The 15,127-nt window shown below is 47.0% G+C and overlaps 1 protein-coding gene across 1 annotated transcript in view; it reads right to left on the bottom strand.

The window, feature by feature from the left end:
* Positions 1-15,127, bottom strand: part of TENM4 (teneurin transmembrane protein 4) — an 858,900-nt gene that overhangs the window by 146,550 nt on the left and 697,223 nt on the right. The window contains exon 15 of the mRNA XM_010853253.1: positions 12,853-13,053. Coding sequence (XP_010851555.1) covers positions 12,853-13,053 — 201 coding nt within the window. The remainder of the gene's footprint in view (positions 1-12,852; positions 13,054-15,127) is intronic.

The raw sequence follows: 15,127 nt of genomic DNA, 5'->3' as shown, positions 1-15,127 counted from the left end.
CCCAGGGCTGATCTCCTTTAGAATGGACTGGTTGGATCTCCTTGCAGTCCAAGGGACTCTCAAGAGTATTCTCCAACACCACAGTTCAAAAACATCTATTTCTGCTTTATTGACTATGCCAAAGCCTTTGACTGTGTGGATCACAATAAACTGTGGAAAATTCTGAAAGAGATGGGAATACCAGACCACCTGACCTGCCTCTTGAGAAATCTATATGCAGGTCAGGAAGCAACAGTTAGAACTGGACATGGAACAACAGACTGGTTCCAAATAGGAAAAGGAGTACGTCAAGGCTGTATATTGTCACCTTGCTTATTTAACTTACATGCAGAGTACATCATGAGAAACGCTGGGCTGGAAGAAGCACAAGCTGGAATCAAGATTGCCGGGAGAAATATCAATAACCTCAGATATGCAGATGATACCACCCTTATGGCAGAAAATGAAGAAGAACTAAAAAGCCTCTTGATGAAAGTCAAAGAGGAGAGTGAAAAAGTTGGCTTAAAGCTCAACATTCGGAAAACTAAGATCATGGCATCTGGTCCCATCACTTTATGGCAAATAGATGGGGCAACAGTGGAAACAGTGTCAGACTTATTTTTGGGGGGCTCCCTTTCACTTTTCACTTTCATGCATTGGAGAAGGAAATGGCAACCCACTCCAGTGTCCTTGCCTGGAGAATCCCAGGGACGGGGGAGCCTAGTGGGCTGCCGTCTCTGGGGTCGCACAGAGTCGGACACGACTGAAGTGACTTGGCATAGCATAGCAAAATCACTGCAGATGATGATTGCAGCCATGAAATTAAAAGACGCTTACTCCTTGGAAGGAGAAGGCATCTTCGAGATCCTCTAACCATCCTGTGGACAACATGGGCCAAATACAGAAGTGCAGAGTGACATGTAGGCTGGTACTTGAGCAAGAGCTTGATGGCTGCCTTAGGAAATGCTCAGGTATGGGGCCAGCCAGACAAATGCCTAAAAGAGGGGGTGGGCTCAGCCCTCTGTGGCCTCTCCTCTGTGCCTCTGGACAGGCTGCTTTCATGGTCCAGGTGCTCCTTTCCCCCAGTCTTCACATGTTGAACCGGGTTCCAAGGCTACCTCTTCCTTGAAGCCGCCTTCCCATTTCCCAGCTGGAAGGGGCTTCATCTCCTGCCTTCCCAAAGCACTCTATGCAAACCTTTCTTTATCAGGGTTATCAGTCTACCTGTCTTACCTCCAGAACCCTCCCATCATCAGATTAGTCTCTGCATCCTACACTGAGTCTCATATAGAAAATGTATCCTTAGACTGCATCCATCAGGTTCCAGTGCCCGAGGCAGGGTACTCCACGTAACAATTCAAGGCCCTGTGATTTTGCATAGGACAGAGGCCTTGATTTAGGTAAGCTGGGTATAAAAGCCAGCTCTGATACTTCCCAGTGCTGGGAAACAAACATTGCACATAGCTAAGTCTTATTTTTTGTCATTTCTAAGACAGCAGTAAAGACAGAATCTGAAAACTGAAAATATATCGAGCATCTACTATGTGACAGGCATCCTTCGATGCTGGGGATTCAGAAATGGTATTAAATTACTTCAAGGAACTCAAGTCTATCTAGGTGTATAAATGGGCAGAAAGCTGGCCACCATGCCTGGCACACAGTAGGCTACAATTTAACCTTCTCTTCCACAGGCCAGAAATCCCTGCATTTTGAATGACTTGGCTTAAATATAGCATCTCTCTCCCTCTTTCCCTCCCCCACAAAATTGGGCAGATGGCTTTTTAGTCTCAGTGTAGGTTTCAGGAAGCAGCCAGAAGGGAGGGAGGCACAGGAAAAGGGCGTCGGACTCCTTCACAGTAATTAGTCTCCTTTTGACATTGAGGCCAAAGCCAAGTCACTCTCCTGTGCCTGTCACGGCAGAGGCAGAGCAGCTCCAAGCCGCACCTCGGCTCCTCAGGTCTAGATGGCAGGAAGCTAACGAGCCTTGGAGACCACATGGCCTTTCACCTCACTCAGGGAGCTCGGGAAGCTCTCAAACCAAGCAGAAAAGTGGATTCCAGTATGTCAGTACAGAGCAGTCTCCAATCTATTCTCCCAGGACCAGAATTTTAAGCTTTGTGAAGCACCTATCACAGGAAGTAGGAAGCCACCACTACTCATCGTAATTGGAGGGTATCTGGCTTCCTGATTAGGGGAGTCTAAAGCTAGCACAGGGGAGGACTTCAGATAGTCTGACTTAGCTGAAGGATAACAAGCCAGGACTGGAGAGCAGAGAAGCCAAAAACAGTGACTGGGGTGTGTTTTTTTTTTAGCTGGGGCTGAAACAATGCCCACATAAAATGGCCCAAGTAGGTAACCTGAGAGACATCTGGTGTTGAGACCTCCAGCCCTGACACCCTTTTGTGAAGGCCTGCCTCTCCATCCAGTCATGTGCTCATCCATCTAACTCTGTCCTGATCATCTCCTCCTGGAAATCCCCTAGGCACCTCCAACTGCATGCCAAAATTAGAGAAAGCATGCTAAAGCCAAACCTGACCGTGTTGCAGATCTGCCTGGAACGTCCCAGTGGCTTCCACTGACAGACGAAATCTAAACTCTTTCAAGGCCATTCATGATCTGATGCCTGCTAACTTCCTCACCTCTGACTCCTCTCACTGCTGTCACAAACATCCTAAGCTAGCTACTCCAAGTTTCAGCTTCCCGGGTGGCTCAGTGGTAAAGAATCTGCCTGCCAATGCAGGAGATGCAGGTTCAATCCCTGGGTTGGGAAGATCCCCTGGAGAAGCAAATGGCAACCCACTCCAGTATTCTTGCCCGGGAAGTCCGATGAACAGAGAAGCCTGGCAGGCTGCAGTCCACGGGGTCACAGGAGTTAGACATGATATTGTGATAAAAGAGCAGCAGCAAGCTACTCCAAACCACTTCTCTTTCCTAGAAAAAGCCACGATCTGTCCCATCTATGTACCTGCTGTAAATCTTTACTTCCACAATGGGCTGCTGCAAGGTGCTAGCCTTTCTTCCATCTCTGTCAACTCAAATCTAACCTCCATACCCAACTTAAATCTCCCTTCCTCCAAGAAGCCACCCTGATCACTCCAGCTGAAAGCAACTGCTCTTTTCCTGAACCCCGGTAGTATCACCAGGTCCGCACTGGTCATGATCCAATTTATACAGTGTCACCAAATGAAGTGGCACCTTGTCAACCTGATACATGATCCTCAGACAGTATCAGTGTAAATCTTCGAAGAAAGGAGAAAGTGTTAGTCACTCAGTCATGTTCAACTCTTTGCAACCCTATAAACTGTAGCCTGACGGTCTCCATGGCCATGGGATTTCCCAGGCAAGAATACTGGAGTGGGTTGCCATTTCCTTCTTCAGGGGATCTTCCGGACCTAGAGATCAAACCCAGGTCTTCTACATTGCAGGCAGATTCTTTACCGTCTGAGTCAACCTTGGTAACAGCCAATGGCAGAGTTATGCAGGGGATAAGCATGGGCTCTGAACCCAGAGAAGTCTGGATCTGAATCCTTTTTTTCTCCAAAGTGCCTTTGGGAAAGTCACTCAAGCTCCCTGAACCCTGGTTTCCAGAGAATAACACCATCTGCAATGTCAGAGGCTTATGTATTTGTTGTTGGAATAAATCATGAAGCACATACATGGAGAAGCTCTGTAAAATGTAAATAAAATTTCCATTCAAAGAATAGTCAATATTTTAAAATTACAAGTTACCATACCAGCAGTTTGATTTAGGAAGACAGCCAGAGATTCTGTACAAGGTTATCAGCTTGGGCATCCAAACCGAAACCTAATTCTGAAGCCCAATTTCAGGAGGGCTTATATTTGGATACTGAAGAGCTCCAACTGTGAACAAAAATGTTCCCGGGCTGTTGGGAAAAATTCTACTAAATTACTAAGCTGCCAGCTTCCGGTTTATCAACCTTTACCTCTGGCAGTATTTAGCAGCACACCTCTTCGGGCCCAATTTCCCAGTCTTTGGTTAAATTTTAGGAACCGACCATCTCCTTGTGTCTCAGCATCCACACTACTTCCCAGACGACTGGTGGGCTCTTCTCTGCCTCCTTCCAACATACCCTCTGCTTTCTCTGCTTCACTGGCAGTCTCTTGAATATTTACTATTCTGAACTTCAATTTTAGACTGTTGGGAAGGGGCACGGGAAATGTCAAGTCTCAACGGATACGATTCCTTGGGTGAAATTCTAACCTTGGGTTTCCCCTCCTATAACATACCTATACAGAAATAGCCCAGCCCGATCATTTCCTTTGGATGTTTAATTGGATGTCAGTGCTGTGCTTTCTAGGCTGAGAAGCTGATGCGTCTCAGAGAGGGAACAATTCCTGCTACACAAATGAGACTTGTAACAGGGGAGAATGCTCAACACTGAATCTAATTTTCTCTCCCATCCATGAACAGAAGACAATTTCTCTGGCATTAAAGCATTTCACTCAGTCTTTCTGTCATTAATAAGAATTAAATTCTGTTCTCTCAAATCTAAACGTAATTATAGTTTGCCTCGTAAATAAAATTGAATTACCTTTTTCAAAATTTAGCACTAATGCAACTGCTATGTTTAGAGCTTTATTTGTTTTTTTTTTTTAACTCTGTTGCTACTTTCAGCTTATTTTTTTTTTTAAAGCATTGGGCTTATTTTACTGTTGACTGTGACTTAATTTGGTAACAGAGCTTTTCTGATCTGTATCTATCTGGTCACTATTGTTATTAATTATGCTTTCTGTTTTGCTTATCTTTTTGGTAGGGGAGGACAGTATTAGAGAAGAAATTTGAAACTCAGAGGCTCTGAGTTTGAATTCTAGAAAGTCCCTGTGAGTTGAAGTAGGACCTAGGCTAAGTTGCACTGACAGAGTTCGAGAAAGAGTCTTGACGTGGAGTCTGCAAGGAAAATCTTCATTGGGAACTGAAACAGTTTTCAAACTGAGATTCACAGCAAGACATTCAGTGGACTCCGTGAATGGGACCCTGCCTACCTCTCTGGCCTCACTTCACAGTCTACCTCCAGGGCTCCTAGTCTCCAGTCAGGAGAGGAAGGACCAGTCTGTGCTTCTGCACAGGCTGCTCCCTCTGCCTGCACAGGCCTCCTCTCATTTGCCAGCAGGAGCCCTGCTTCGGTCCCCTCTGCCATCTGGCTTACAAGTCTCCATCTTGGGGAGGACCTTCCCAGGTGCACATGCCTGCCCTTGTGTGCCCCAACCCCGCCGCACACATGTCGGTCAGAGGTCTTAACGCCGTATATCCAGGTACTGCCTCCTGAATGGCCTGAGGAAGGCTGAGCCTTGATGCCTAGGCCCAGCACGAGTGCAGGGCCTGAGGAGTGCGGATCCTTGAGGCCCAGCACTCGGGGAGGCCAGGAAGGGCCGCGAGAGGATGGAGCGGACGAGTGTGCCTCTCAGCAGTGGGCGTCCATTGGAGCTCTGCTGGGATGCTCTGCGGGGGCTGTGCTCCTCTCTCGGCCCAGTCCCTAGGCAGAGCCCGATGCTAGCACCCTGGCGCCCTTGTGCTGGGGTTTGGGGATAAATGTGTTGGCATCTTAGCGACTCCTTGTTTAGACTTGATGATCAGAGTGGGGCAGGGGCTGGGGGAAGCCGAGGGTAGACAGTTTCAGAAACCACAAGGAAACCAAGCTTCTGAGAAAGAGAGGTGTTCAAGGTCCTATAGACTCCAATCAAGGTTTGGCTCCAAACCTTCAGCATATAAACTTTCCTCAGACTTCAACAGTTAGTGTCAAAGGACTATTTGGCTAATTTAGCTTTAATCATGCATTCTAAAAATATACATTAATACTTTATTTATTGAGCACTGAGTGCCAGCCACCATGCCAGCTTTTTATATATACAAATTAAAGCTAATTTGAAAAACAGCCCTGAAAGGCAGGTATCATTAGCCATATTCTTTGGATAAGCTGGATCTTAAAAATCTAGCTTGGTCCCACTCCAAATCCCATGCAATTCTTTCTGAGTGTACATGCTACCGCCAAATCCGTACCACTGAATCTCTAAAAGATCCCCACCTGTTATTCTATGAAACTCAATTGCAATGAAATGGTAAGAATCATAAACCACCAGCATGAGCATTTTACAATCCGAATCTCTGCCATGTACGGCTTCTATGAGCCAGCAACCCAAAGGAATAAAATGTAGCGAGAAGGCCCTCTCAAATAAAAGTCATTTATGGAAGACAAGATTGGAGTGAGCCCACAGAGCAGTGGAAATGAGGAATGAATTTATGAGGCTGAGGACTGAGATGACTGGGCTGGGGTGTCGGGGAAGGAAGACACGAGGGAGAGCCGGCAAAGGGGCAAGTGATGGGTTTAAGGGATCGAATCGGAAATGATATTCTGGAAAATGCCGCAGAGCCTGAAATCTTCCTTAGGAGCTGTTAGGCTCCGAAAGAAAGGTAGGCTTTTCCAATTTCAAGGACCATCTCAAAAGAGGTTAAATTCCTCCCCTTTTAGGAAGCAGCTCTGAGCCAAGAGGCTGAAAAGCCAACTAAAGCACTTGGGGGTGGGGTAGGGTAGGGAGGGAGCCCTTCTGCTCAGCGGGGCTGCTCACTGTACCCCTTTATGCAAAGCTGAGGAGGCATCCAGCCCTGCAGGGCCGCTCCCTGGGGAAGAGGGCTGGAAGGAGGTCAGATGATGCCATTCTTGTCCAGGATGGGTTCTGCCTGGCTGGCCCTGCACATGAGTGAGATGAACGTGAGCTAGGTCTGGAAAGTGAAAAGGGGCTCAGGGACTTGATTTTAGCCTTGCCGAGTGTAATGTGTGTGTGTTGGCGGGGTCGGCGGGTGGGGGTGGTGGTGGAGCTCTCGTCGAAGGGATTAGACTGTCTGGCTGGTAGTGTGCTGGGATCTCCTTGGGCAGAGCCTTGAGAGGAAACTCCTCACTCTTCTTTGATAATTCCCTGCATGAGTCACTCATTCAGCAAGCACTAGAACCTATTGGCTGTCAGGCTGTGCACAAGCGAGAACCACAGACCTTGCCTTCACAGGGCAGACGGTTTGGCAAGAGAGGCGCATGTATAATACATCTCTCAGCACACAGAGGAGCTTAGGAGAGGCCCTGGAGCCGGATCTGGGTTGAATCTGTACCGTACCACTTACAAATGAGGGGGTGCTGGTAAGGAATTTAACTCAGTTCTGAGCTTCAGGTTCCTTATCTGGAAAATGGAACTACTGCACTGACATCAGAGGGTTCTTATGAACCTTAACCAAAATCATGGTTGAAAAGCACTTAATTCAGCAGCTGGTAAATGGTGAGCATTAGTAAACCAATGACTCTTTAATTAATGCTTCATCCTGTGGCTTCTCAGGGGAAAAGACAAGATTAATTGCAAAGAAACCTCTTTGGATAGAAATAAGGCTTGACGTAAGAGCTGAGGACTTAGAGGGCCTACACTTAACTCAAACTCTGCCATGGATTAGCTGAGTTACTCTGAGCAAGTCATTTCCTCTCTCCAGCTCTTTCCCATTTGTAACACAATAGCAGTAGGAATCATCATCACATAATCATCACTAACCTCATCATTACCATCCTCATCATCACCATCACCACCATCACAACCACTGCCATAACCACCAACACCTCCATCAACACCATCATCGCCACAACCATCAGAACAACTGCTCCCAAAGACTGAGGCAGTGAAGTCCCACTGGGCCCAGAGTTCAGGGCGGAGGTGTGTTGGGGGTAGGGGCTGGGACATATAACTTGTGCTCTTCTAGGCCACAGGGATCGATTTAAACAGTTATCTTATATGGTTTGTCAGGAGGGAAGACCACAGCAATGAGGCAGGATTTAAGGGTGAATTTCTGAGATGAAATGGCAAGCCAAGCTGCTGAGAACCCAGGGGCCTGAGTAAACACTTGTATAAAATCTGACTTCACTGTTTCCACAAACCTAACTGAAGTGCTGGGAAACTTGTCAGCTCACATTACACTACAGGCTGGTTGCTGAGTGCAGGGCGTGTTGATTTAAGCTGCTTTCATTAAATCCTGTTCTCTGTGCCAAACAGGCAAGACACTCATCTCAGGCACAAGATGGGTTCTCCTTCCTCGGGGGGCCAAACAGCGGGGGCTCACTTCTGCCAGCCTCACCACCTAGAGCCAGTCCTTCAGGATGCGTCTCCCAGCCTGCGGCTCCTGACGGAAGGGCTCCGGGCAGTGCCTATGTGGCCTTGCAAATAACACAATGGCGTGACTTGAGCTACCCTTGTCGGGGGTCTGAGTTGTGCCAACCATGTGCTAACCATTTGCCCTGCGTTTTCTCACTTAATCTGTACAATAAGCTCATAGGTAATTTACCTAAAAGGAAACTTAGGGTCAGGGAGGTGAAGCGACTTCCTGAAGCCACTCAACTAGGGGGGACCAGGTCCCTTGAAACAAAGTTCAGTGCCTATTCACGGCCCTGTGGCCAACTCCCTGAGCACAACGAAGGCAGTCCCTCGGTCATGGGGCATCCTCTTAGTGAGGCCTGCCCTGTTTAGTTGTAGGGCCCAAACTCCATCGTTTTCAAACAGCTTCCACTCAGTGGAAGTGCTGGTGGAAGGGAGGGAGGCGGCGGCGTGAAGTGCCCCCTCTGCAGGTGCTGTTCTTGTGCGCGCCTGCACTGCACAGCTTCATCCCCACATGGTCCTCCGAGGCAGGTATGGTACTATCTCCATCTTTTCTAAGGGAGCGACAGGCATGTCAAGTCCTTTTCCAGCGGCCCACTGCTTAAGACTCTGTACTTCCAATGTAGCACGTGCCGGTTTGATCCCTGGTCAGGTAGATCCCAGGTCAGATCCCTCATGCTGCACAGCATGGTCAAAGGAAAAAAAAAAAGTCAAGTCCCTTGCTAAGGTCAGGCAGTTACCATGTGCAGAGCCAGGATGGAGCCCAGGCATGTACGGCTGGGACAGAAGGGAGAGAGAACCACTGGCAACATCAGTTTCACTAGCCTTCAAACCAGCGTCTGTCAGGAAGTGGCAGCCGTGGGAAGCAGTGTGGGGTGCTGGGCAGCAGGGGCCAGGCTGGGCTTGGACTCCCAGCTCCCGCTGGGCGCCTCACGTAAGTTGCTAAGCCTCAGTGTGAGGATGGGGACCATACCACACCTTACTCTGCCTCACCAGCTATTGCTGCTTCCGTGGGGGGGTGTGTGTGTGTGAAAAAGAGAAAGACAGAGTGATCTTGGCATGCTGTGAAGCACTCAACAAACAAATTGTTATCACTACTTCAAGGGAAGAGGGGAAATCTGAAGTCATCTTTTAAATCCCCAGCCTCGTGGCAATCATGACACTGTTTTAGTCAGTTATAGGTCAGAGATTTAGAAACTGTCATCCGCGTTTCGGAAAGGCCACATTTCATCTTGCCTCATTAATATCGAGGGCTCTCACCACCGCGTGTTTTAATCATACCCGTAACATAGCTGACCTTAACTGAGCCAATATCATGTGCTAAGTGCTTGTATGCATTACCTTAAATAATCCTCTGAATAATGATTTCCCAAATACTAACCCCACGAGGTAGGTACTCTCGTTATCCCCATTTTACAGCTTGCAGGGGTGAAGCCACCTGCCCAAAGTTACAACCAGTAGGCAGAAGGGCCGGTGTTTGAACTCACGGCCGTCAGACTCGGGGACTCCTCTTAGCACACGGAGCTCCATGCCTCAGATTGGAGGCCTTGTACTTGATACCAGCGGTGGGGAGCAGGAGGCACAGAGTTTAGGAAGACGGGCCCCCACAGCTGTATTCAAGTTCTTTTCAGTGGGATCTTCTCTCTCCCTCTAAGGGGCCAACGAAAAGAATCCTTAGTGATCTCATTCAAAGTTAAACCTGCCTCCATCAGATGCCGTGGAGTTTCACTGGGGATTAACAATGCATGGACGGTTATATTTCTATCATAAATTAGCTCTGTGGCCATATAATGAACAATACAACCCAGTGTAGCTGTAAGAGGAACATTCATTATATTGCTATAAACAGAGCTATATAAAAAGAATTATTCCTAAGACTCCATGCATCTGCATTTGTGATGTCTTTACATGAGCTTTGCAAACAAAGTCCAAATTAGATTGCATGTGTGTGTATGCCTGTGAGTGTGCTTAAGTCGCTTCAGTCATGTCTGATGCTTTGCGACCCTATGGACTATAGCCTGCCAGGCTCCACTGTCCTTGGGATTCTCCAGTCAAGAATTCCAGAGTGGGTTGCCATTTCCTCCTTTAGGGCATCTTCCTGACCCAGGGATGGAACTCACAACTGCTGTAGCTCTAAGACTGGCAGGCGAATTCCTTACCACTGAGCCACCTGGGAAGCCCCTTAGATTGCATTTTAAACATCAGTTCTCCATTCACTGGGGAAAGGGAACTCCAAGTATCCCAAAGGCTTGAATGCTGCACAGGATTTCATCTTTACAAAGGTGTCAACCATCTTTCCTGACCACTACCAAAAGTGTTAGTACACAAGATGATGAGCTGATCTGACCTTCACTTTGTTTAAACAGTGTGGTGTGGTGGGGAAGGTGATTTAGGGTGAAGAAATTGATCAATACCCACAGCTAACTTCAATCTAACTTCTCACCTAGATAATTAAAGGTAATGATATACTCTTTAACAAATCTAGAATACCTATGACTAAAAACAATGGGGTGTATTTCAGTTAAATCATTTGAGTATAAATAAGTCAAGTGGGCCTTAGAAAGCATCACTATGAACAAGGCTAGTGGAGGTGATGGAATTCCAGTTGAGCTATTTCAAATCCTGAAAGACGATGCTGTGAAAGTGCTGCACTCAGTATGCCAGCAAATTTGGAAAACTCAGCAGTGGCCACAGGACTGGAAAAGGTCAGTTTTCATTCCAATCCCAAAGAAAGGCAATGCCAAAGAATGCTCAAACTACCGCACAATTGCACTCATCTCACACGCTAGTAAAGCAATGCTCAAAATTCTCCAAGCCAGGCTTCAGCAATATGTGAACCGTGAACTTCCAGATGTTCAAGCTGGTTTTAGAAAAGGCAGAAGAACCAGAGATCAAATTGCCAACATCTGCTGGATCATGGAAAAAGCAAGAGAATTCCAGAAAAACATCTATTTCTGCTTTATTGACTATGCCAAAGCCTTTGACTGTGTGGATCACAATAAACTTTGGAAAATTCTGAGAGAGATGGGAATACCAGACCACCTGACCTGCCTCTTGAGAAACATATATGCAGGTCAGGAAGCAACAGTTAGAACTGGACATGGAGCAACAGACTGGGTCCAAATAGGAAAAGGAGTACGCCAAGGCTGTATATTGTCACCCTGCTTATTTAACTCATATGCAGAGTACATCACGAGAAACGCTGGGCTGGAAGAAGCACAAGCTGGAACCAAGATTGCCAGGAGAAATATCAATAACCTCAGATAGGCAGATGACACCACCCTTATGGCAGAAAGTGAAGAGGAACTAAAAAGCCTCTTGATGAAAGTCAAAGAGGAGAGTGGAAAAGTTGGCTTAAAGCTCAACATTCAGAAATCTAAGATCATGGCATCAGGTCCCATCACTTCATGGGAAATAGATGAGGAAACAGTGGAAACAGTGTCAGACTTTATTTTTTTGGGCTCCAAAATCACTGAAGATGGTGACTGCAGCCATGAAATTAAAAGACGCTTACTGCTTAGAAGGAAAGTTATGACCAACCTACATAGCATATTGAAAAGCAGAGACATTACTTTGCCAACAAAGGTCCATCTAGTCAAGGCTATGGTTTTTCCAGTGTTCATATAAGGATGTGAGAGCTGGACCATGAAGAAAGCTGAGCGCCAGAGAATTGATGCTTTTGAACTGTGTGTTGGAGAAGACTCTTGAGAGTCCCTTGGACTGCAAGAAAATCCAACCAGTCCATTCTAAAGGAGATCAGCCCTGGGTGTTCACTGGAAAGACTGATGCTAAAGCTGAAACTCCAGCACTTTGGCCACCTCATGCAAAGAGTTGACTCATCGGAAAGGACTCTGATGCTGGGAGGGATTGGGGGCAGGAGGAGAAGGGGACGACAGAGGCTGAGATGGCTGGATGGCATCACTGACTTGATGGACGTGAGTTTGAGTGAACTCTGGGAGTTAGTGATGGACAGGGAAGCCTGGTGTGCTGCGATTCTTAGGAGTTGCAAAGAGTCGGACACGACTGAGCGACTGAACTGAACTGAACTGAAACAGAGGGTGCTAACATATTATCCCTTAAACTTTGCATGTGTAGACTCTGGGGTGAACCAAATATCACAACAAAGCGTGCACTCAGTCATGTGTGTCATTCATTCATCCGTCAGTGTTTACCAGGCAGCTGCTGTGGGCCAAGGGTATGCTGAATTGTGGGGATGTAGGGATAAGAGATGTTTGCTATCCTCCTGGAACTTCCCGTCTCGTAGAGGATCTGATCAGAAAGACAGGTGGGGGCCATATCACTGAGGGCCCTAAATATTATATTGAATCTGGACTTCATCCTGGGACGAGGTGAAACCAAAGGCCCATCCCTGCAGGACTCAGGGAGGTACACTGTTCCCTATGGCCTTGCCTCTGTGATGTGAAGGTGAGAAGTCAGTGAATCACATCTACTGTAACTAACATGGTTAAGGGGAGACACTTTGACTTTCAAGGCCATCACTATGAAAGGAATGGTGTGAAGATATGATGGATGAATCCTCTGTTCACCTAAGAGTAGAAGTGTTGAGGCTGGAGTTTAGAGCAAGAAGAAAGCATTCAGGGATTTGAGTAACCACCCGCTGCATGACCAAGGTCAGGGTCAGGGCCCTGAACAGGACTGAAAGGTGCACAGGTCATAGTGAAACCTCCTCCCTCTCCATCCATGCTGCTGCCTTATTCCCCCCACACTTACCAATAGAACAGTCGTGTCCAGTCCAGCTTGGGTCACAGCTGCAAAGCCCGGTGTCTGGGAGGAAGGTTCCGTGGCCTGAACACTGGTCCAGGCAGGTGGCCCTGGGCGTCTCGCAGTTGGTGCCTCCCCAGCCCACAGAGCAGTGGCACTCGCCTCTCACGCAGACGCCTCGGCCCGAACACGTGGGGTCCATGCAGTCCACTGTGACACGTGGGGAGACAGCACTAGTGAGTACTGGACCGACCAGGCTGGAGGCTTCTTTAAACAAACTGCTATGCTTTGCACTGGAGCAGCTTCACACGATCAAGGAGAAGGACCCAGATGTCCACGGAAGTGTTGATAACACTTGATAACAGTGAAGCAAATGACTCTAGCAACAGTAGACCTGGGTTCTTGACTCCACCCAGTGGTCAACTGTTTATCTCCCGAGTCTCAATTCCCATGCCTGTAAAAATACAGATACATAGTCCCACCTCTTGGTTTGTGGGTGCAGAGAGGAAGACATATATGTCCCTAACAACTGCAACAATGGAGAGAAAGACTTTGTTTCCTTCCCTTCTGTAGCTCCGCCTCCTAGAATACCGCCAAACACAAGGGAGGCACTTGAAACGTCATCAGAGAACAAACTATTTGTGTTTGCCACATTACGATGCAGTTTTATTTCTTTGAATGTGGGACTAAAATAAAGAAATTCCTTAATTTAAATGAGAATTTATTTTGCACTTAAATTCCCTTAGCTTGTGTCATCTTCCCCAGATTCTGGTGATTGAGACGAACTTTCAAGCCTCACTTCCCACACACATATTTGTCTGGAAGTGCATCCAGGCAAACATTTCAATGATTATTCAACATTACATACAGCGGCTGTGTTTAGCTTCTCCTCAAGTTGGAGGGGGGGCGGGTGGGGAACTACAAAGCTGTAGCTCAAACCAAGCAACTCCCCACAGGGCTCTTAGGGTGCAAGGCCTAAGCGGTCTCAAGAGACCTCCCCACCCCGGAAGGAGGGAGGAGAATACTGCGAGTTACCTGCTCTTTGCCAGTGTGCTAGGAAATGCGTCATAAACCTCATCAGGTTCCGTTTTCTCAGTGAGATAAATGATTTATAGGAGGACTTCCAGAGCGGAATCTGAAGACAGGTCTGTCTGATTCTGAATCCAGTGGTAGCCCTGCCCCTGGGACTAATTTTCCTAAACCAAAGCTTTAGTTGTGGAGTTACACAAAGTTACCAGAGACCATTAATCCTCCACAAAGCATTTCACAGAAAAAAGGAGAAGAGGCATATTAGGGGCTAACTTAGCATGTGGCTCCAGCGCACGTGAAAAGTGCAAAAAGAAGTAGAGATGAGACAGAATTGGCTAACGGCTGGTCCGTGTTCTCTAGTCAACCAAAGAGCTGTTAGATCACCCGTGCACTAGAGGGAGGGAGGGGATTCGATCTGTTTTGCAAGTGGAAGGGGAGAGTGAGGTCCCAGAGTGCGGTGGGGCTCATTGTGCAGCTGTTGTTAAGAGTGTTGATGGAGCTGCCTCTATGAATGTAGTCAGATTCTTCCTTACAGGGCTCATGAGAAAGCCATATGCTGCAGAGAAAATAATGTAGCCTTTGACCTCTGAAGTCCTAAGGTCAAAGGTCACAAGACAAACGGAAATGGGTCTATGACTATGGCTGTGTCACATATCTGCTTTGGGCTTCCATGCATAAAGCAGGTTTGGTAAAATTACCTACCTCTCAGGTTGCTATGAAGACCAAATGATACTGAGGCTTTGAAAGGGCAGTATAAACTGTAAACTGTTTCAAAGAATTTACCTGTCCACTCTACCAGGACATTCAGTAGCATGACTTGGGCAGATGGTGGTTAGCACTCATTTATAATTCAGATGTGCTTTTACTTCATCTATCAAGGGAAATTTTATAACCCTATGTACCTGACTTTTCCACAAGAGTCAGGAAATCAGCCGGAGTATATTAGAGTCACAGACACACGTGGGCAGAGACTTTACGAAGAGCAGCATTCTGGGAACAGGTTGTTCATTTTGAGGGCTAGCTTATTAAGAAAGCTCTTTCACTGGGTTTTTAAAGGCACTCACTGTAACTACTTGAGTGATAGGTAAGAAGATCAAAGGTCTGGAGCAACCACGGGATTAAAGACATGGCGACAATAACAGCAACAGTAACAACAGGAATTAGTGTTGAGTCTCTCTTCTATGCTATATGGTACTATTAAACCTTTTATATACATTGTCTGATTTAACCCTAACAACAACCTTTTGAGGTAGAT

The sequence above is a fragment of the Bison bison genome, unplaced genomic scaffold (assembly GCF_000754665.1).
Source record: "Bison bison bison isolate TAMUID 2011002044 unplaced genomic scaffold, Bison_UMD1.0 scf7180017864324, whole genome shotgun sequence".
In the NCBI taxonomy this organism is placed as follows: Eukaryota; Metazoa; Chordata; class Mammalia; order Artiodactyla; family Bovidae; genus Bison; species Bison bison.
This window is presented reverse-complemented; position numbering and strand designations above follow the sequence as displayed.